The sequence below is a fragment of the Caenorhabditis remanei genome, chromosome X (genome assembly GCF_010183535.1).
Source record: "Caenorhabditis remanei strain PX506 chromosome X, whole genome shotgun sequence".
NCBI classification, from domain to species: domain Eukaryota; kingdom Metazoa; phylum Nematoda; class Chromadorea; order Rhabditida; family Rhabditidae; genus Caenorhabditis; species Caenorhabditis remanei.
In genome coordinates, this window is record NC_071333.1 from 3,113,443 (window position 1) to 3,137,438 (window position 23,996).

Genomic DNA, 23,996 nt, shown 5'->3' on the forward strand with positions numbered 1-23,996 from the left:
GGAGAAAATAGTGATTTCCTAAACCCTATTAATAAAACTAAACAAGACAACCAACGATAGATTTGAATCTTAAATGCTTTCTTCAAATTTGGTTCTTTTTTTCAAATAAACGAATCAACAAATTCCAAAATTTTTTGGTGATTCGGTGTCGTTGTGATTCGAGTTGCTCTTATCCGTAGTTGTTATAAAAAACACTAAACGGTGTTAAAACAATAGTTTCTGATATTTAAAACAATAATATTGCAATAAATTATCAGTGTTATACTTTTTTGAAAAAAAAATTTTCACATAAAAAATCATCAAAAAATTTTTTTTTCAAAAATTCTAATTTTTTAGTATGACAATGTGAAGAAAAATCAAAAGTGCCAATACAAAAAATACTCAAAAAAACATGGCCTATTCATTTCTGAAAAGAAAAAAGAAAAATTCAAAAATTCGATTTTTTTAGTTTTTAACTTTGTCACTTTTCGACTGTTGGGAATCGATGATATAGGGCGATGTCTTGTTTTTTAAAAAGGACTTTAAGTGGTTCATTTAAAACAAAAAAATCCTCAGACATGTTATTTCAAAAATGACACTTTTTTTCAATTTAATCCAAAAATACTTAAAAAATTGATGATTTTATCTCACAACTCGGGAAATTTTTCAAACCATGTTTCGAAACTTTGTGGAAATATTTTATTTTACACCTATAAAACATGATAAAAATTTCAGCTTTCTACGACATAACAGAAAAAATTTCATTTTTGCACCTTTGAGCACCTACCATACTACCGTACCTGCGAGCCGGGAGCTAATATTGTGGATATGGGTTACTAGAGGCCCATAATACATGTTTGTACAAAAATGCATGCGCTAACTTCTTTACAGACTCTAGGCCCCTATGTACTATGACGATGCTCGAGTCTTACAGAGAACGCGTTATATAACATTTGATAAATTAAAAATACCGGCTTCTCTGAAATCCCCATAGATCTTCCACTTTATAAGTGACTCCTTCTCCGTAATCTGGCTGAAAAATCCATTTTATTTATATAAACAGAAAAAAAAATCCCTATTAAAAAGAAAATTTTCAGTCTAAAAATGATACAAATTGTTTCGATCACTTTTGCAACCACCCGCATAAGAATTAAATTTTTGAATTCAGTGCAGTGTGAGCTTTCAGAACAGTACAATCATGTCTAGGTTCTAGAGAGTTGGATCCTGCCAGCTGTCCTGTAGCTTTCGTGGAGGTACCCAATTTGGTTCAAACCATGACAAGATTATACTAATTCGAACCGCCCTACTGAGCTGATTTCAAAAATATAGAAATTTTGCAGATTGAGTAAAAAATTAGAGAGATACTGTGCGTATCATTTTCGTAAGTGACAACTTTTTGTTTTGGAGACGTTAAAAGCCCTATAACTTTCCCGGGAGGATTCGTACCAAAAATTGGTCAACAACAAAAATATGGTTCTTGAAGTATTCTATTTTTTCAATAAATATGACTTACAATGACATCCATTATTTCTGCTGATGCGATGTATGGAGCGCTTTGCAGAACTGAAAAATCAGCAAATCATTTTTAAATCTGATAATATTTGAAAACTTACGTGAAATTGATGATGGAATTCTTGGTGAGCTCTCACCTTATCCTTTTGGCGTTTGTTCCACTCAGTCATGTCGTAGTTATCCCAGTAGCGGGTCGGCTGAAAAATAAAACCATAACTTTATGTCCTCCCACGAAAAATACAGTAACCCTTAAAACTACAGTAGTCTTAATAATCAATTACTTGGTTAGTGGGAGTTCTTGTTACGACAACTTCAGTATCCCATAAAACTGCAGTAGCCTAACGAATCAGTGATTTGATTAGTTGTTTTATTATAGGGATAATCAGTTTTTGCTTGAAATGCCTATTAAAACTCCACCCCCAAAACTGAAAAATTCAAAGCACAAATAAGATACCTTGACGACCGAAGTTGAAGTTGACTCATTGGTGGATTCTTCTTGGTACTTTTCTTCGTCTTTCTGTGGTAAAAATTGAAATTAGAAGACGGAGTCTAAAATCAAAATCAACATTTAAATTCCCCAAGTGATTACTGTAGATATGGGTTATCATATCACTGGGATAATGTAGATATTGCTTACTGTGACTATCGTCATAAGACCTAACTAACCCAACAGCAAGACTACAGTAGTTTTATGGGTTACTGCAGCTTTCGTGACAAGACCCACCGGCTCTATTCCAATTTCGAAGTCTTTTGAAAACTAGAACGTCCCAAAAAACACTAATACTCCCTTGAAACACTTAGACGTCCCTCAAAACATTTAAACGTCTTTTGGGGTCCCAAAAATGCTCAAAAATGTTTAGACGTCCCATAAAACATTGAAACGTCGCAAAAAACGTTTGGGCGTCCCATAAAATATTCAGACGTCCCTTGAACACGAAAGAAACCTAAAGGAGCTTGCTTGCACTTTTTTCCAAGTTTTTAAGCAAGATTCTAATGTAAGTGTCTCTGTTTTAACAAAAAAAATTATTTTTCTCAAGTTTTCGACTAAAAATTCAAATTTAAATATGAACGTGAGAGTTTATGATAATGTAAGCACTTTTACTCTAAATTTTTAATACATTTTCAACAAATTTTACTTCATAATATGTTAATATACCTATAAAATCCATTCGTCGCCGAAATCCATAGAATCAATAAAAAATAGTTAGAATTCAAAAATAATCAAGTTTATAGTGTCGAAGCTTATTCAGTAAAGCCTCTAAAAAGTCCCATTATATTCGGAAAAGACAAGAGAATGTCTTTTCCGATTTTTGTGGGAATAAAGATGAAATAGATGAAGAAGCAAGAAAGGGTACGGGGCGGGGCAAAGTAGTGAGCTAGTTAATCTGTTCTGTTCAATTTCTCTTCTTTTGTTACACTGTGTCGTTTGTGGATCATTTGGCGCAAAAATACGCAGTGCTAGCGAGCAAATGTTCACAGGAAATACGAGGCGTCACCTGTCTCTTTTTCCTTCTCCTTGAGTTCTATCTCTCTATTGAGAAGATTGATTACAATCGGTTCCGCTGGTCGTAAACAGCCCATGGACCGACCGACGCGTTTTTCTCTTCACATTCTTTTACTATTTTACACACACACGGGTGAAACGGAAGGGGGGAGAGTTCCCTCAAGACGCTCTCCTTCCTATACCAATAAAGAAATTTCAAAAAAACAAAAGAGTAATATTAAAAAGAAGTTCAGGCGACCTCTAAAACGAATCCGGAATTCTGATATGATATTAGTTTTTAGAAACTGCGAAAAATTGATATTTGAAAGTTTCTGATTTTTGGTGTTTTCAAGTCGGTCAAACTATTTACAACGTTGCAAAACACTTATGATAAGTAAATAATTGATTGATAAAAGTTATCGAAACATGAGAATATTGGCAATAAAAATACAGAATATTTTCCAAAAACACAGCCGTTTGCTTCTCCTGTGAGACATTTTCTTCTGCTATAATAATTTAGGTAACAAGCACACCTCAAATAACGAAGCTGCAAATTTTTGAAAAAATTAGAAAAAATTTTGTTCGGAAATTTTTAACAGAGCATGAAACCTCTTTATGATTATTATTATTTGAACCTACTTAAAAATTTTAATTAGAAAATTTTCCTTGAAAATAACATAAAAATGTTCATCCGTTTTCAAAAAATGAGCAAGAGAACAAAAAATTATCAGAAAAACAACGTTGTGTTTAATTTTTCAGCGGAAAATCATATTCCCAAAAACTTGTTGACACTTTAGAACTGGGAAAATTATAAGAAAAAAAAACACCCACAAGACTACATTGTATTTTCTGTGCAATTAAAGTCTCTCGACGAAGTCTAAATTTTTCAAACTTACGCATCAAAGGCATGTCAGTGTCATGTCTGTAAACCTGTCCAGATGTCAGTGTTCAGCTGGGAAAAGGAAAATCCGGAGAAAAGAAAAATATGAGGAAAATCGAAATTGAGGAAACGCGTCTCAGGCACGCCAGCTTCCAAGAAATGTTTTAAATAATCTAATAATATATATTTATTACAACTATTAAACGTAAAATATAAAACAAGCTAAACAAAAATCACAATTAAAAATTAACTACCTACACCGGATTTAAAACAAAAACAAAAAATACATTTTTTACTTAATATATAACATTTGATAAATTAAAAATACCGGCTTCTCTGAAATCCCCATAGATCTTCCACTTTATAAGTGACTCCTTCTCCGTAATCTGGCTGAAAAATCCATTTTATTTATATAAACAGAAAAAAAAAATCCCTATTAAAAAGAAAATTTTCAGTCTAAAAATGATACAAATTGTTTCGATCACTTTTGCAACCACCCGCATAAGAATTAAATTTTTGAATTCAGTGCAGTGTGAGCTTTCAGAACAGTACAATCATGTCTAGGTTCTAGAGAGTTGGATCCTGCCAGCTGTCCTGTAGCTTTCGTGGAGGTACACAATTTGGTTCAAACCATGACAAGATTATACTAATTCGAACCGCCCTACTGAGCTGATTTCAAAAATATAGAAATTTTGCAGATTGAGTAAAAAATTAGAGAGATACTGTGCGTATCATTTTCGTAAGTGACAACTTTTTGTTTTGGAGACGTTAAAAGCCCTATAACTTTCCCGGGAGGATTCGTACCAAAAATTGGTCAACAACAAAAATATGGTTCTTGAAGTATTCTATTTTTTCAATAAATATGACTTACAATGACATCCATTATTTCTGCTGATGCGATGTATGGAGCGCTTTGCAGAACTGAAAAATCAGCAAATCATTTTTAAATCTGATAATATTTGAAAACTTACGTGAAATTGATGATGGAATTCTTGGTGAGCTCTCACCTTATCCTTTTGGCGTTTGTTCCACTCAGTCATGTCGTAGTTATCCCAGTAGCGGGTCGGCTGAAAAATAAAACCATAACTTTATGTCCTCCCACGAAAAATACAGTAACCCTTAAAACTACAGTAGTCTCAATAATCAATTACTTGGTTAGTGGGAGTTCTTGTTACGACAACTTCAGTATCCCATAAAACTGCAGTAGCCTAACGAATCAGTGATTTGATTAGTTGTTTTATTATAGGGATAATCAGTTTTTGCTTGAAATGCCTATTAAAACTCCACCCCCAAAACTGAAAAATTCAAAGCACAAATAAGATACCTTGACGACCGAAGTTGAAGTTGACTCATTGGTGGATTCTTCTTGGTACTTTTCTTCGTCTTTCTGTGGTGAATATTGAAATTAGAAGACGGAGTCTAAAATCAAAATCAACATTTAAATTCCCCAAGTGATTACTGTAGATATGGGTTATCATATCACTGGGATAATGTAGATATTGCTTACTGTGACTATCGTCATAAGACCTAACTAACCCAACAGCAAGACTACAGTAGTTTTATGGGTTACTGCAGCTTTCGTGACAAGACCCACCGGCTCTATTCCAATTTCGAAGTCTTTTGAAAACTAGAACGTCCCAAAAAACACTAATACTCCCTTGAAACACTTAGACGTCCCTCAAAACATTTAAACGTCTTTTGGGGTCCCAAAAATGCTCAAAAATGTTTAGACGTCCCATAAAACATTGAAACGTCGCAAAAAACGTTTGGGCGTCCCATAAAATATTCAGACGTCCCTTGAACACGAAAGAAAACTAAAGGAGCTTGCTTGCACTTTTTTCCAAGTTTTTAAGCAAGATTCTAATGTAAGTGTCTCTGTTTTAACAAAAAAAATTATTTTTCTCAAGTTTTCGACTAAAAATTCAAATTTAAATATGAACGTGAGAGTTTATGATAATGTAAGCACTTTTACTCTAAATTTTTAATACATTTTCAACAAATTTTACTTCATAATATGTTAATATACCTATAAAATCCATTCGTCGCCGAAATCCATAGAATCAATAAAAAATAGTTAGAATTCAAAAATAATCAAGTTTATAGTGTCGAAGCTTATTCAGTAAAGCCTCTAAAAAGTCCCATTATATTCGGAAAAGACAAGAGAATGTCTTTTCCGATTTTTGTGGGAATAAAGATGAAATAGATGAAGAAGCAAGAAAGGGTACGGGGCGGGGCAAAGTAGTGAGCTACTTTCAATTTTTCTTCTTTTGTTACACTGTGTCGTTTGTGGATCATTTGGCGCAAAAATACGCAGTGCTAGCGAGCAAATGTTCACAGGAAATACGAGGCGTCACCTGTCTCTTTTTCCTTCTCGTCGGCTTCTATCTCTCAATTGAGAAGATTGATTACAATCGGTTCCGCTGGTCGTAAACAACCCACGGACCGGACGATGCGTTTTCCTCCTAACATTCTTTCACTATTTTACACACACACGGGTGCTAGGGGAGGGGGGAGAGTTCCCTCAAGACGCTCTCCTTCATATACCAATAAAGAAACTGCAAAAAAACAAACAGTAATAATAAAAGGAAGTTCAGGCGACCTATAAAACGAATCTCGAATTCTGATATGGTATTAATTTTTAGAGACTGCGAAAAAATTAATATTTGAAAGTTTCTGATTTTTTGTGTTCCAGTTTGATTGATCCAAAGGTTTTTATAGTTTTCTATTTCAAGTCGAGACTCAAACCATTTACAACGTTACAAAAACCCTTGTGAGAAATAAATATTTTATTGATAAAAGTTATCGAATCATGAGAATATTGGCAATAAAAAGACAGAAAATTATCCAAAAACACCACTGTTTGCTCCGCCTGTGAGATATTTTCTTCTGAAACAAGAATAGAGTTGAATTAAAATCTTCCCATTTTTTGAAATCTCACCTTGTCCTTTTTGAAATTTCCGAATCTCTCTTAATTTTTTCAATTGTTTTGCCGACTCCACCTCACATGTCTTCTCCGATATTTGGAATCCCCAATCGATTTGAACGTCTTCGGCATCTTTCTCCGATCTGGAAACATTAATTTAGTCTAGTTGTTTAAATTTTAAGAGTGGGTTTCTATTACCTCTGAACTGTTTTCCGTGTCTATTTTGATATTTTTATTTTCATCGGTTGATAATTTTCCAAAAAATCTCCTCGATATTCGCGAAGATGCGATCCAGTTCTGATGAAGCATTGCCAGAAGTCTGAAATTTGTTTGAAATCAGCGCAAAATTCCCGTTCTAGGGATATATGTCTCGACCTGTAACTCCTTCTCGACTCGGGATCCTTCCCTAATTAGGTCGCTGCCTCCTTTGCAATATTTTCTTGTAACGAAGACAGTATATTATATTTATTCTCTGTAACACTCGAGCATGGTCAATCGAGCATGGTAGGTGTGGGCGTACGGTCTGTATTGACGTTTCAGAATAGAAATTGCTTGTGCATTAACATTAGATCATCAGTGATACATACCATAATTTTTGGGCACCGGCTCCGGGTTAAGGTAGTACGGTAGGTGCTCAAAGGTCAAAAATTATATTTTTTTTGTTTTTGATTTTGGAAAGCTGATTTTTTTTGAAAAAAATATGCACAACTAGTATATACTTTTCCCAAATCATCGGACTTTAACAACTTTTTTTCACCGAGTTGACACTAAAAAACCAAAAATTTTAAGACATTTTGACAAAAAATCAACATTTTCTATTCTTATTCGAAAAAAACCCCACGATAAACCGTTTATTTCTTGAAAGTCAACAAACTATATCAATGCTACTATCGCATATAGTTGGGTCAAAATCGAAAATATCTCTTATAACTTACTGGGTTGAAAGATATTCATACAAACTGAAAATATTCTTACAAAGCTTAAAATTTGCTACAATTAACATCAAAATTCTTAACAATATCGAACGAAACAATTTATTTGCAGTCAACAAACCATATACGCGACCTATACTTTTGCAATAATACAGATATAGTAACGTTTACGTGTGTTATGCAACTATAGTAAACGGTATGTGCTAATTAATGTATTTATTAGCCTTTAGAAAACTTACAATAGTGTGGCGAGACAGGAGGGAGGGGAATAACAAGTGATGAATAAGTGAGAGGGAGAAAACAAGTTAGGGGCAAGAAGAACGACCTGGAAAGAGCTTTCGCCCGGCTTTATATACTGGTGAGGAGATGAGGGTTATTGGCGCCCGCGGGCGAAGAACAATAAGGAGAAATCAAAGCTTGGGACAAGTAACAGGTGTGGGAAAGGAAAGGAGAGGGAGCGAGAGAGAAACGGGAAGAGAGAGACGCAGGGACGATGAGAAGAATTATCATAAACGTTGTACCGCAGCCTTAATCCAGTTCACACCTTACAATATGTAGGTTTACATCTCGTCAACCTCAATTGCAGCTCTCCGTTTTGTGTCTGTGTTCATAATTCAACGTGAGTAAAGCGCCTTAAAAGCAATTAAAGTTAAAAAAAAATTAATTTCAAACTCACTTCCAGCGCAGTTGGGAGTTTCTTCGCCGATGCTGCAGTGAGATTTTGAAGTAGATCACCGAGATCTTTGCTGATGGTCTTCGGTGGTTGATAAGAAGACTTGGAGCTTTTGTCATCCAAAGAGCAATTGATAAACTGATCAATGTCCCCGTGTATCATCTCGTGGAACATGATCCCAGATGCATATATGTTTACACTGCTCGTGTATGATTGGCCAGTGAGGATTTCTGGAGCCAAGTATCCAATTATACCGCAGAATGTTTTGGGCCTGAAAAGCACAAAGATGAGAGTAAATAGACATACCAATCAACTCACTTTAGATTTGTACTCATTCTAAAATCGGCTTGTTTAATGGAATCGTAGCCGCTCATGAGAACAATCTCCGGTTTTACATCTCGATGTACCACTTCTTGTTGATGGCAATACTGTAGGCCTCGCCAGACTGCAGTCATCACAATTGCACATATTTAATTCACAATCTTTACGTTTTTATCAAGAATATCTCGAAGAGTGCAATCCATTTTTCAAGTATCATGTAGACATTTGCAGCCGTTTTGAAACTGGTCAGTAACTTCACAACATTTTTGTTGTGCAGAGTGGAATGGACCCTGAGCTCCTCTCTTTCGATCTCGAACTGTGCTGACTTCACACATGACCAGTTGGGGCCGACCTGAAAATGAACAATTATAGCTAGTAATTGTGGAATGTCGAAACCTTTATAGCGAAGCTCTGCCCGCTTCGCTTTGATTCGTACTCGTAAACCATCCCGTATGATCCTTGTCCAATCAGACCTTTTTTTATGAAGTCTGACAATCTCACGCTTTTCCCTGCAGCTATCATTTCTGTTTTTACATGTTCGCTTTCCTCTTGCATGTCGTGATGTCTCTGGTGATCCTTCACCATCCTTTTCAAACGTTTGTCATTGTTTTTTGCCGCTCTTCGTCCCTTATTGCGATCACGGACAGTGACGAAGAAATCGGCAAAGTAGTTGATCCTGAAAATTCGATGATTTTTTGCAGAAAGAAAAATTACCACTTACGAGGTGTCAGCAATCATCATGACAACTTTTCCTGTCGAATCACCCGATACAAATAAATCATGTATGAACAGGGAGAACGAAGTGGGAAGAAGTTTATGAGGTTGATATCAGTGCAACGGTTTCGAAAGCTGCTCTCCATCTGTATTCACTTTGGTGATTGAGATGGTACTGTTTTGCGAGGAACCATGTACCACAAACAAGTCAGAAGAAGCGTTCTCGGAGAGGAAACCGATTCCATGTCCTTTCGGAGGGAGCACCTTTCTGTAAATGTTTTGAATCTATCGAAAATAGCCAGAAATGTTAATATACCTGTGAATGATTTCTTGCAGCCGTCGGCACATCTAATGTTTTCAGTTTGAATCCAGTGTCCGTTCTCGAAATTGCAACTTTTGAGTCGTAGCCAATTGCGACGCGGTTTTCGACAATGAACCCGACGTCGACAATAGGGCTGTCGAAATTGAGGCGACACGTCTTTCTGAAAATTTAATCATTTGACTACATAGGGTGCTGGGGAGCGTGAAAAACATGATAAAAGCAGATAGAAGAAGAACATAACAAATTCGAAGCGCACCTCTGTACCGAAATGTAACAAAAACCCTATCTTACCACCTACAATAAAACAGCTCTTATTTTCCTGTCTCAAGCTATTAGCAGAGTATTTTTATTACAACTGCTCTCCACCGCAAACGATAGAGTATCGGCGAGGTACGCAGAGTTTTCTCTCGCGCCGACACAGACTTTCACAGTTCCTATTTTCGTTGTTTTTCATAGAAATTTTCAGAAAAACTTTTAAAAAATAGCGAGAATAGGTCAAAAACTGTGAGAATCTGTGTCGCCGCGAGAGAAAACTCTGCGTCTCTCGCCGATACTCTTTCGTCTGCGGTGGGGCGCAGTTGTAAGAGGGAGTGGGCTGCTAATACCTAATTCGGACCTTTCTTTAACAAAAAAGCGAAAAATTGGAGAAAGCGGCGGAAACTTCGTAAATCATTATTATGCGGAACACTTAGAATATTTTGCTGCGGCGACAACTAAAAAGCAATAGAATATAAATTTTTATCGATTTTCAGCAGGAATTATGCGTGAAATTACAGCGAAAAACGTGAAAAGTTGGCGGAAAAGGAAAAATCATTATTCTACCAAACATTGAAAATATTTCGCGGCGGCGACAACTAAAAAACCATAGAATTTGAGAATTCATTGATTTTATACTGGAATTACGTCTAAAATTACAGCGAAAAACGCGAAAAATTGACGGAAATGACGGAAAGTTCGAAAAACAATATAATACGGCAAACTGAGAGTGTTTCGGGCGGCGACAACCAAAAAGCAATAAAAATTAGAAATTTATCGATTTTCAACCGGAAATACGCCTAAAATTACAACGAAAAATAATAAAAATTAGCGAAAATAACGAGAACTTGGCTGTGGCAACAAAAAAGCAACACGCCCCTCAGAGAGACGCACCGCGCTGTGTTTAGCAGCAGCGTAATTTCGGAGTGTCGTACTATAGAAAAATCTGGTTTACTGTTCGAGTGGCAATTTCCTCCATTAAATCCGTTTGATTTCGTGATTATTGAGATGAATTTTGAAGGAACACGAGAACACAGCCTCCTGCGAGTGAAAAAAGTCGGAGAAAACACCCAATTCTTTTCCCTCTCTCGCTTGCGCACACTCTCTCGCCGCAACTACAGTTGTATGGAATGGGAGTTTTCTGAGCCCGTGTTTCACTGTCTTTCAGAATTTTGTGACAAAAAAAATTGAAAAATGGTTGAAGAAATATATTTTTCGTAGTTTCTGTCAAAAAAAAATTGCGTGTTTCCGTCTGAAATTTTTTTTTTCAAATTTTCAGACGGAAACACGCAATTTTTATGTTGATCCATTGGAGATAATTTTCGATCTATGAATTCATGAACGAGGTGAGACGTCAAGAGGACGACAAACAAAAAGTTTGAGTCAATGGTACAGGCTCAGAAAGTGAGCAAAAGTCTTGATATTTTGTGCGTGAACAGATCAATTCTTGTACTTAAATTTTGTTGTTGGTCGTTTTTTGATGCGTATCTTCCCTAGACTGTTGTACTATACTGAACATGGCTGAGTCTTTATGAGCTACAGTAAGACAGGGAGGGACCCCACAAAAAAGTGACCAACAGTTTTAAGCTCAGGGCGAGTTGTTGACTTTAAAATCAACAAATATGTACAAGAAAATCGTCGTTTCTCACGTCAAAAAACCGATGTCAGAAAAGGCTTTGAAACTGCCCCAACTTTTTGTGTTTCTTGGGCACGGAGAGTTGTTTTACCCGTTTGCTTCCATTGTTTTATCCAAATTAGTTCCAACATGAATGTATTACTGTAACTTCGTTGAGACTAATTCCAACAGATTGCACATGTTTTTTTTTCATTATTTTTGTGGTTTACATTTTTTTGTGTTCTGGAACCAAATAAGATAGAGGACGTTTTATTTCTGAGCTTTATATTCAGAATTTTATTAACCACAATTACTAGATATAATTGTTCGTTTTCAGGTGGTCCCCAACTCGCCGAGTGTAGAAACAGCACAGTTTGAGACTGAAAGAGAGTTGCGGATTCATTCCACTCTGCACCACAAAAACGTTGTGAAGTTATTAACAACTTTAAAAACAGCTGCGTTCGAAAAAATGAATTGTACTATTCGAGATATTATTGATAAGAGCGTAAAGATTGTGGAGAAAAAATGTGTGATTGTGATGTCTGGCGAGGTTTGCAATATTCCCATCAACAAGAAGTGGTACAGTAGCGAGCATAAGTGAGTACCCCTTCATACTTTTATGTGTAACTCAGCTGAATCGTGTCCATTTTGCATAAACTTTTTTTTGAGAGGTAGCCACAGCAATAAGGAAATATGTTTTTTAAATAATGTTCATCACAGATTTTTTTGATTATCAATTTTTCCTGATCTTGATTTGAAAATCCAAAAAAAAACTTTTTATTTTTCTTTTGGAGTTATTGAGTTTTTTTGTTTAAAAATGTTGGAAACAGTCGAAATAAACAAAAAAATATGTTGAATTGGTTTTTTAAACTCAGACCATCGTGCTAGAGCTCCAGAAGTCAAAAGCAGTGGTCACGGAAAATTCTTCATAACTCATCAAAAAATGCTCTAAATCTGTCAAAAAGTGTATCAAACAATGTGTCTTGAATTTTGCTACAAATAAACATTTAAAAATTACAATTTTGAAAATTTTTTATTGTAATTTTTTTCACTCAAAAATGATTTTATTCCCATTTTTTCTTCGTTTCCCGATATTTTCTGACTTTAAAACTATCAAATGGCACAGATATGTGGTTTAGTATGTGTGATAAAACATTTTGTATTCACTTTTTAAAAAGTATGCTCGTTTTATAGTCAGAAAGTATCGGAAATGAAGAAAAAATGAGAATACACTAATTTTTGAGTGAAAAAAATTAGAAAAATTATTTTTTTGAAAATTGTAATTTTTAGATGTTTATTTGTAGCAAAACTCAAGCCACATTTTTTGGTACATTTTTTGACAGATTTGGAGCATTTTTTGATGAGTTACGAAGATTTTTCCGTGACCACTACTTTTGACTTCTGGAGCTCTAGCACGATGGTCTGAGTTTAAGAAACCGACCCAACATATTTTTTTGTTTATTTCGACTGTTTCCAACATTTTGAAACAAAAAACTCAATAACTCCAAGAGAAAAATAAAAAGTATTTTTCGGATTTTCAAACCAAGATTAAGAAAAATCGATTATCGAAAACATATGTAATGGAAATTTTTCAAAAAACATATTTCTCTATTGCTGAATACTTTGGCAACCTCTCAAAAAAAAGTTTATGCAAAACGAACACAATTCAGCAGAGTTACACATAAAAGTATGAAGGGGTGCTCACTTATGCTCGCTACTGTACATCGTGATGTAAAACCGGAGAACGTTCTTATGAGTGGCTACGATTCTATTGAACTAGCCGATTTGGGAGTAAGAACCAATCTAAAGTGAGCGGATTGGTATGTCTATTTCTTCTCATCTTTGTGCTTTTCAGGCCGAAAACATTCTGGGGTACAATTGGATACTTGGCTCCAGAAGTATTAACTGGCCAATCATCGAGCAGTGTAGACATAAATGCATCCGGGATCATGTGCCACAAACAGAAACAGGGGGATATTAAACAGTTTACCAATTGCTCGTCGGATGACAAAGGCTCCAAGTCTTCTTATCAAACACCAAAGACCATCAGCAAAGATCTCGGTGATCTAAACCTTATAGTTTTAATGAAGAACTTCATATAGTTTTATTGAAGAAAAATATATATAGTTTTATTGAAGAACTTTGATGTTAATTGTAGCAAATTTTAGGCTTTGTAAAAGTATTCTTAGTTTGTATGAATATCTTTCAACTCGAAAAAGTTATAAGAACCGAACCCTGAATTTCAGATTTGCACCAATAAGTCAAAAACAAAGTTCGAAAAAGTTTCATCACCAGTGCGGGTCGAACCCTGGTTGTTAGATTGCTACCCAAAAGTCAAAAACAAAAAAACAGAAAAGATTTGGCACCAGTGGGAAAAGAACCCTGGATGTCTGATGGTAACAAAATTGAAAAACCCCTAAAAATCTTTTCAAATACAACCAAATTTTTCAACATTGAGAAAAAAAGCGGCGGCTTTTTCATTTTTTTTTCTCGCGGCCGAGGCCGCGGCCGACCGTGCGACAGCATTGGCTAGTGTCTATAAATTGATAGTTAAAATTCCAACTTCCACGGTTTTATTTACATACGATAGGCTTGAATTTGTCTGCCAACAAAACTTCAAACCAACGCAGTGATATCTAATTTTTTTTCAATTTTTTCCATGTTTGAAAAAAATTGAAAAATAGTACCCTGAAATTTTTTGTACCCTTTCGTTTTATTGGATTATTCTTTAAGAGGCGTTGTCTGTAAGATGAGGATTCCTCTTGGCACAGTTGCAAAAAGTTGTTTCAATTCAAACTCTTTTCACAGCATATGTACCCCTATGGTAGCAATTTACAAAAAATATGTCACCAGTCCCCTATGACGTCATCGTAGGAAAGTATGCCCAATAATCGACTTTTCACCCAAAAATTCATAAAAATTTCAATTTTTTAGATAACATCGGGAAACTTTTGCAACATGTTAGGAATGTTTTTGACTACCCCTACACAAATTTCCAGCTCCACAGACACCCCAGAAACTGTTCAATTAAATTTCATTTTCATGTTTTTTCAACTTTTCTCGAAAATTCCCTCTAGAAATCCTCAAAGTTCAAATCGTATTTGTATTCCCCGCTAAAAGTTCTATTAGGACCAATTAAAAACATCAAAAAGTAGGGGGACCATTTTGAGATATTTCGATTTTTTCAAAAATCACATAAGGGTACCCCCTTATGAAAATTTCATTTTTGAAAAAAATTTCAAAAAAAAATTTACTCCGAAAATAATTGGAATGTTGATAAAACCCTTGAAATAAGTCACTCACAAAATATAAGATCTCAGAAATGTGTTTGAACGGATTGCGTTTTTTTTGTTCATCCAATTTTTTCAAGTTTTTTCCCGTTTTTAACAATAATTTGTCCAGAAGTCCTCAAATTTTATAAGATATTCTAATTTCTTGCAAAATTTAACATATATTTCAATTGACATCATTAAAAAACAGGGGGACCATTTTGAGATTTTTCCATTTATTTCGAAATTCAGATAAGGGTCCCCCCTTATGAAAGAAAATTTTTATCAAAAAAATAATTCAACTTTTTTTTGATGCAAAAACGTTGAGAACATCGATGAAATATCGAAAACATTTTTTTATAGTTTGAACGTTTTTTGCATCAAAAAAAAGTTGAATTATTTTTTTGATAAAAATTTTCTATCATAAGGGGGGACCCTTATCTGAATTTCGAAATAAATGGAAAAATCTCAAAATGGTCCCCCTGTTTTTCAATGATGTTAATTGAAATATATGTTAAATTTTGCAAGGAATTAGAATATCTTATAAAATTTGAGGACTTCTGTACAAATTATTGTTAAAAACGGGAAAAAACTTGAAAAAATTGGATGAACAAAAAAAACGCAATCCGTTCAAACACATTTCTGAGATCTTATATTTTGTGAGTGACTTATTTCAAGGGTTTTATCAACATTCCAATTATTTTCGGAGTAAATTTTTTTTTGAAATTTTTTTCAAAAATGAAATTTTCATAAGGGGGTACCCTTATGTGATTTTTGAAAAAATCGAAATATCTCAAAATGGTCCCCCTACTTTTTGATGTTTTTAATTGGTCCTAATAGAACTTTTAGCGGGGAATACAAATACGATTTGAACTTTGAGGATTTCTAGAGGGAATTTTCGAGAAAAGTTGAAAAAACATGAAAATGAAATTTAATTGAACGGTTTCTGGGGTGTCTGTGGAGCTGGAAATTTGTGTAGGGGTAGTCAAAAACACTCCTAACATGTTGCGAAAGTTTCCTGATGTTATCTGGAAGATTGGAATTTTTATGAATTTTTGGGTGAAAAGTCGATTATTGGGCATATTTTCCTAGGATGACGTCATAGGGGACTGGTGACATATTTTTTGTAAATCACTACCATAGGGGTACATATGCTGTAAAAAGAGTTCGGATTGAAACAACTTTTTGCAACTGTGCCAAGGCCCAACACAAACATTCTCACTCTTACAGATAATGCCTCTTAAATATACAATCTAAATAATCAAAAAATAAAAAATAATATTTTTTCAATTTTTGCAACGACACTCCGTTATTCCGCTCTCGCGCATTGTTTAGCGAACAATTTTTTCATAATGTTTTCTTTGTCCGATATATAATTTTTTTTCTTGAATTTTCTTGAATTTTCTGTCATTGTTTGATAAAATGCGTGAGTAGGGAATTTTCATTATCATTTTTCATTATTTTAACGTGATTTCCGGCTTTTTCTTCGATTTGCAGTTATTTCGAGTGATTTTGTTGTATTTTTTTTCACCGGCGCTCGGTTTACACTTTTTTCTCTCCGTCTCTTGTTATTTTGGGAACAATTCCACCGAATTTCACCAAAATTAGAGTTTCTGGCAAGGCAAAATCACGAAATGTTTTTTTCAGGTTATCTTATGGATTCGAAGCACATCATAGCGATTTGTGGGCCGAAAGACAGGAAATTCTTTAAATTACCACATGTTGGATACAAATACCGACAATGTTATCCACGGCTGGGCTCGTCAATTGGATACGGACAATATCCTTCTTTGTACCCATCAACTTGGAACAAGAACATCTCCAATTACGCTGGTGGATAAACGTACTGCAGATTCGCAGTTACTTGTCAAGGTGAGGAAAATATATCTGTCAACTAAACAATTCGGCTCTATTGGCAAAGAATGGTCCCAACCGCAAAGAACGGTCCCAACCGCAAAGAATGGTCCCAACCGCAAAGAATGGTCCCAAAATTTTGGGTGACCCAAATTTCCGAATTACATGGTCCCAACCGCAAAGAATGGTCCCAACCGCAAAGAATGGTCCCAAAAATTTGGGTGACACGAATTTCAGAATTGAATGGTCCCAACCGCAAAGAATGGTCCCTCAAAATTGATACGAAAAACGTTTCACCATTCTCTTAGGCTTAGGTTTCTTAGAAATTGGGAAAAAATTGACAAATACGATTAATAATCGGTTTTGTCAATTTTTTCCCAATTTCTAAGAAACCTAAGCCTAAGAGAATGGTGAAACGTTTTTCGCATCAATTTTGAGGGACCATTCTTTGCGGTTGGGACCATTCTTTGCGGTAGGGACCATTCAATTCGGAAACTTGTGTCACCCAAAATTTTGGGACCATTCTTTGCGGTTGGGACCATTCTTTGCGGTAGGGACCATGTTTTTCTTTGGGACCGTTCTTTTATTTTTTGGGACCGTTCTTTGCGGTTGGGACCATTCTTTGCCAATAGAGCCAACAATTCTATGTAATATTGCATTTTGAAACTTCAAACAATGAGGTGTAGTTAGATATTGCTAAAAAATTATATGATTTTGGGAACTTTTTTTTTAGATAATCTCTCAATCTTTCAAGAAATAAGTTTTATGATAACTTCTAAGAAATTGTTTTTCAGACTCTCTACAGGACAAACGTCGAACTTACATTCATTGGAGATAACAGCTTCGCGTTATGTCCCCAGAATGGGCAGGTCAAAGTCTTTGACCTTAGATTCGCGAACAAGCAGCTATGGTCAACATCCGCTGAAAAAGCACTCGGCGCGGTCTTAAAAATCGGAGTCACCGCAGGAAAACTGCACACCATTCAAGACAAAAATGGAATATCAGTGTTCGATGTGACCACAGGAGAAATTGTTCACAGGTATATTAACATTTCTGACTATTTTCGATAGATTCAAAACATTTACAGAAAGGTGCTCCCTCCAAAAGGACATGCAATCGGTTACCACTCCGGGAACGCATCTTCTGACTTGTTTGTGGTACATGGTTCCTCGCAAAACAGCACCATCTCAATCACCAAAGTGAATACAGATGGAGAGCAGCTTTCAAAACCGTTGCACTGCTATCAACCTCACAAACGTCTTCCCACATCGTTCTCCCGGTTCAAAATGATTTATTCGTAACAGGTGATTCGACAGGAAAAGTTGTCATGATGATTGCTGACACCTCGTAAGTGGTAATTCTTCTTTTTGATAAAAATCTATGAACTTTCAGGATCAACAACTTTGCCGATCATTTCATCACGACCCGTGATCGCGATAAGGGATGAAGAGCGGCAGAGAACAATGACAAACGTTTAAAAAGGATGGTGAAGGATCAGCAGAGACATCAAGATATGCAAGAGGAAACCAAACATGTAAAAACAGAAATGATTGCGGCGGGAAAAAGCGTGAGGTTGTCGGACTTCACCATAAAAGGTCTGATTCGACAAGGATCATACGGAATGGTTTACGAGTACGAATCGCCATCAACAAGAAGTGGTACATCGTGAACCAGAGAATGTTCTCATGAGTGGCTACGATTCCATCAAACTAGTTGATTTTGGAGTGAGTAAAAATCCAAAGTGAGTGGATTGGCATGTCTATGTATTTACTCTCATCCTTGTGCTTTTCAGGCCAAAAGCATTCTGCGGTACAATTGGATACTTGGCTCCAGAAATCCTCACTGGTCAATCATACACGAGCAGTGTAGACATATATGCATCCGGGATCATGTGCCACGAGATGATACACGGGGATAAAGAATAATCCATCAATTGCTCGTCGGATGACAAAGGCTCCAAGTCTTCTTATCAACCACCGAAAACGATCAGCAAAGATCTCGGTGATCTCATTCGAAGTCTCACTGCATCATCGGCGAAAAAACGCCCAACTGCGCTGGAAGTGAGTTTGAAATTATTATTTTTTAAACTTCAATTGTTTTTAAAGCGCTTTACTCACTGTGGACTATAAACGCGGACACAAAACGGAGAGCACGACTAGCTGCAATTGAGGTTGACGAGATGTACGCACATCTGTATTATTGCAAAGGTATAGGTCCCTTTTAGTTTTATTGAAGAACAATTGTAGCAAATTTTAAGCTTTGTATGATTAGTTTCAGTTTGAATGGATATCTTCCGAAGTTATAAGAGATATTCTTGATTTTGACCCAACTCTGTGCGAAAGTAGCCTTGATATAGTTTGTTGATTGTGAATAATGTGTTCCGTTCGATATTGTAAAGAACTTTGATGTTAATTGTAGCAAATTTTATGCTTTGTAAGATTCTTTTTAGTTCGTATTGACATATTTCAACTCAAAAAAGTAATAAAAGATATTTTCTACAAAATCTATGGGAAAGTACTCGACAGAAACCCGCATCAGGCGCGCAGCAGTCCAGCAGCAGGCAAGAGAAGAGAAGAGCGTAGAATGCGTGCCTAATGTGGTTGTGCTGCCATACTGTATCGTACGTGTTGCGGAAATGTTGCTTCTGTGCTGCTCTGGCGCTTAGGTCGATGCCTCCTTTGAAAAATTTTCTTGCAACAAAGACAGTGTATTATACTTATTCTCTGTAAGACTCAAGCATGGTCACTCGAGCATGGTAGGTGGAGGCGGACGGTCTGTATCGACGTTACAGATTTTAAATTGCATGTGCACAATTAGATCATCAGTGATACATAACATAATTTTTGGGCGCCGGCTCCGGGTTAAGGTAGTACGGTAGGTGCTCAAAGGTCAAAAATTTCATATTTTTTGTTTCTGATTTTTTTCCGAAAAAATATGCACAACTAGTATATACTTTTCCCAAATTATTTGACTTTAACAACTTTTTTTCACCGAGTTCACACTAAAAAACCGAAAATTTTAAGACATTTTGACAAAAAATCAACATTTTCTATTCTTATTCGAAAAAAACCCCACGATAAACCGTTTTTTCTTAAACAAGAATTAAAAACTCCTTGATTTAAAAAGTGGTCATTTGAAACGCAGAGACCAGAAAGTGCTTCTGACTGAATGACAAAAAAATTTTTTGACGAAATCTGGAAATTCGCAGCGTCCTTCGTAAGATCGTGTTGTTCCGACGCATTTTTTATACTGACACATTTTTTCAAACGAAGTCCGTCTATGAGAAAATCATGTTCAAGACGAAACCAAGACAACATCAATTTTCAAGTTGGATGAGTTGTGATATTGATTTAGTTATCACAAAAGGTTTGAAACTCTCTCATTTCTCCGCTCTTTACCTTCCTTTGCATAGTGTTGAAATCTCTAATTTTTAAACGAAAAACCCACTATTCTTCCTATTTGGTGAGTCATGTCATGCACCCTCTCTTTTTTCCGCACTCTCATCGCACTCTCATCAATACAAACAACTGCGGAGAGAGGCGCACGGCAACAGAATGCAGGGAAGGTTATCCATCGCTCTGACCACGCTTTTTTCCATTCCACTATTCATTTTTTCACTCGTAGCGATTCAGATGTGAACTCTATTGCTGTCTGCTAGTCTCCGTCTCAACTTTATGTCATGGGTGTTCACTCTTTTCTTTTTAGTTTTAGAAGTATGTGTTATCTTTTCCATTATTTTTTGGATTAAAATTTAAGACGCACTCTCTGAGTCAATCGAGCATCGATCAACTGACCGTAGGCACACGGAAAAAGTTGACCATCTCCGATTTGCCTATAATTTTGATCAAAGATAGTATCAAGTGTTCTCAGCAAACTGGGGTACTTTTTGGCCGGGTCCGTCACCTGGGTACCTAGGAAAATCAAAAAATCGATATTTTTCGAAAATTTTTCCTAAGGTAGTTAGGTATGAAATCTCAACGGGAAGTTATAGCAAACACTATTTTAAGCATTTTTTGTGTTTAAAAGAAAAATCCAGCTCAACACCTTCATTGTGAAAATTTTCAAAATGTGTGAAATTTTCGAGATTTTTTCATGAAATCGTTTTTATCTCGGCAGTGACACGAGAAGACATTATTTTTTATTTTAAATTCGAAATCTACATAAAATTTGGTATTGGAAACATGCTGTCCCTACTCGTAACTCTAGATCCCAAGAACTATTTTTTGGGGAAGAATGAGAAAAACTGCCATTTCAATTTTCAAGTCCTTCCAGTAAATCGTTTTTGATGTTTCAAAATAATGGTTTTTTGAAGTTTTTCATTTAATCATGCTAATTTTATTCAGTTCCGGTACAATTTTCGATGATACCACAAAAATTTTTTCGAAAAAATTGAATTTTTTGATTTCTGAAAATTTTCTCCCGAATTGAATCATTCCGACTGAAATGTGAAGGATAGCATTATAAAATCAGGAGAATATAACTGGAACATTCTTTAGATTCATAAAAAAACTTGATTCCCACTGTCGGCTCACCTGCTACCTACGCGTTCATGGTGAAATTCAGCGAAATTTTCAACTTGGGAAGTTGGTGCAACGGTACTTCATACTTGCAACGTTATTTGACAGGGAATTGCGATGAAGATAACAGAAATAGTGAGAAAACTGTAAAAATTGATAGATTCAGCAAGATTTCCAAAAAAAAACGTGAAAAGTTTTTTCCTGATATCCATAAAAAGGTCATACCATTGAACATTTATGAGTCCTAATTTTTTAAAGCTTTTTTCGTAAATCTTGCAGAATCTATCAATTTTTGCCGTTTTCTCACTATTCCTGTCATATTCATCGCAATTCCCTGTCAAATAACGTTGCAAGTATGAAGTACCGTTGCACCAACTTCCCAAGTTGAAAATTTCGCTGAATTTCACCATGAAAACGTAAGTAGCAGGTGACCCGACAGTGGGAATCAAGTTTTTTATGAATCTAAAGAATGTTCCAGTTATATTCTCCTGATTTTATAATGCTATCCTTCACATTTTAGTCGGAATGATTCAATTCGGGAGAAAATTTTCAGAAATCAAAAAATTCAATTTTTTCGAAAAAATTTTTGTGGTATCATCGAAAATTGTACCGGAACTGAATAAAATTAGCATGATTAAATGAAAAACTTCAAAAAACCATTATTTTGAAACATCAAAAACGATTTACTGGAAGGACTTGAAAATTGAAATGGCAGTTTTTCTCATTCTTCCCCAAAAAACCGTTCTTGGGATCTAGAGTTACGAGTAGGGACAGCATGTTTCCAATACCAAATTTTATGTAGATTCCGAATTTAAAATAAAAAAGCCCGTCTTCTTGTGTCACTGACGAGATAAAAACGATTTCATGAAAAAAACCCAAAAATTTCATATATTTTGAAAATTTTCACAATGAAGGTGTTGAGCTGGAATTTTCTTCTGAACAAAAAAATGCTTAAAATAGTGTCTACAATAATTTCCCGTTGAGATTTCATTCCTAACTTCTTCAGGAAAAATTTTCGAAAAATATCGATTTTTTGATTTTCCTAGGTACCCAGGTGACGGACCCGGCCAAAAAGTACCCCAATTTGCTGAGAACACTTGATACTATCTTTGATCAAAATTATAGGCAAATCGGAGATGGTCAACTTTTTTCGTGTGCCTACGGGTGATCGAACGAGTCAGAGAGTGCGTCTTAAAAGTTTCGTGTAGTGCCTCCTAATTATATATATAATGAGGTTTATCTTCTTTTGAGTGAAAGTTTTTCTCGATTTATTTTCAGTTTCGATTCCCGATTCTAACTTTTTTCTTTTTAAACTCATGTTTTTCTGCTTTCTCACTGTACTGGTCCTCCTGAATTCTATATTTTTGTTATTAGCAGCGTACCCTTCTTACAACTGCGCCTGTCGCTAACATGGGCGAAAGACGCGGAGTTTTTTTCTCGGGTCCACAATTGTTCTCAACCTTTTTATCTACTTTCGTTGTTTTTCATAACAATTTGCAAAAAACTTTTGGAAATTAGCCAAATTATGCCAAAAACTGTAAAAATCTGTTTCGGCTTGAGATAAAAACTCTGCGTCTCTTGCCGGTGCTCTCTCGTCTGCAGTGGGGCGCAGCTGTAATAAAAATGCTCGACTAAAAACGTAATTTTTATTACGTTACAGTTTCAAAATTAAATTTAGTTTCTGAGCACCAATCTTACTGTCAATAGTTAGTAGATGTCAGAAAGTGTCGTGATTGGTCTGTTGCGACTATTAAATTGATTTAATAGACGGAAAGTTAAAATGAGGATACGTGTGTATTGCGTATGAGAACTGTATGTGTATATTGTGCAACACCTACTTTCGGCTTGCACGGCAGTTGAAAAGAAGCGTAATCTTTAGGCAAAATTTGCTAGAAACAAATTTTATGCGAAAAGACTAAAATTTGAATCCAAAACCTAGAAAATTGAGCGCCAAGGAGAGAGTCGAACCAGCATAGTGTGGTCTATCGCACCGATTTGTTCACCCCTCAACCAGGGATCGCTGTCCGAGAGACGGTAATATTTGGAGCAAAACGCAGCTATACTTTGGTGTAAAATCCAGTGAATCACATGTATTGAATTTAAATTTTCAGACCAGAAGATATGTATTCTGGAGTCTATTCAGCAATGTTTCAAAACTGCTGTCCCGTTAAAATTCGATGAATTCTGCTAGGTCATGTTTGTAAACTCCACTTTTTGTTCAGTCCGTTCAAGAGTTAGTTATTGTCAGTTTCTTTGCTAACCCAGATGCGCTCTACTCTGTTTCTCTCAATAGTTTCTGTTCTCATCAGTCAAGACTATGGACCTCAAAGCGAGCTGAGACCATCTGCATAAAAATAAGTCAGAGGATTCCTCTGATTTACAACCAAGTCCATAATCATTCCTTTGTCTTTCTCGCCTCCTGGGGAAACCGGCCTTCTTCATTTGCACCTCTATGACGCCCTTAGCTAGCAACAGGTTTTACTGCTCTAGTCCCTCATTCCCATCAACCTCTTTTCCGCCATAACTTACACTTATTGATCTCATTCTTTAACCATCTTTCAAGTCACTCACAATCCGAACCATCATTGTCCCTCTTTTTAAAAGCATTTTCCAAAGTTTCAATTGAACAACGGAATAGTTGAAGTACTAAAAATTACTAGGAATGGGCGTATGGTGGTAAAGTCTAATGGGCGTATACTGGTAAAGTCAAAACTCAATTGGTCACGGCACTAGAAGGTCGCATAGTT

At 35.7% G+C, this 23,996-nt stretch overlaps 4 protein-coding genes across 4 annotated transcripts; 2 read left to right on the forward strand and 2 right to left on the reverse strand.

Moving 5' to 3' along the window:
* Positions 1-6,854: 6,854 nt before the first annotated feature.
* On the reverse strand, positions 6,855-8,837 carry GCK72_022602 (uncharacterized protein; the record flags this gene model as incomplete). The annotated part of the gene is made up of 3 exons (XM_053734927.1): positions 6,855-6,920; positions 8,386-8,653; positions 8,701-8,837. 3 exons carry the CDS (start codon positions 8,835-8,837, stop codon positions 6,855-6,857), a joined length of 471 nt encoding a protein of 156 aa, XP_053578493.1.
* A 29-nt stretch (positions 8,838-8,866) lies between these two features.
* Positions 8,867-9,444, reverse strand: GCK72_022603 (uncharacterized protein; the record flags this gene model as incomplete). The annotated part of the gene is made up of 3 exons (XM_053734928.1): positions 8,867-9,055; positions 9,100-9,379; positions 9,425-9,444. 3 exons carry the CDS (start codon positions 9,442-9,444, stop codon positions 8,867-8,869), a joined length of 489 nt encoding a protein of 162 aa, XP_053578494.1.
* Positions 9,445-13,298: 3,854 nt separating this feature from the next.
* Positions 13,299-13,711, forward strand: GCK72_022604 (uncharacterized protein; the record flags this gene model as incomplete). Its single annotated transcript, XM_053734929.1, has 2 exons — positions 13,299-13,417; positions 13,465-13,711. The coding sequence occupies 2 exons, from the start codon at positions 13,299-13,301 to the stop codon at positions 13,709-13,711; spliced, it is 366 nt and encodes a 121-aa protein (XP_053578495.1).
* Positions 13,712-16,597: 2,886 nt separating this feature from the next.
* GCK72_022605 (uncharacterized protein) lies at positions 16,598-18,179 on the forward strand (the record flags this gene model as incomplete). The annotated part of the gene is made up of 5 exons (XM_053734930.1): positions 16,598-16,750; positions 17,527-17,771; positions 17,820-17,882; positions 17,942-18,079; positions 18,125-18,179. 5 exons carry the CDS (start codon positions 16,598-16,600, stop codon positions 18,177-18,179), a joined length of 654 nt encoding a protein of 217 aa, XP_053578496.1.
* Positions 18,180-23,996: the final 5,817 nt, after the last annotated feature.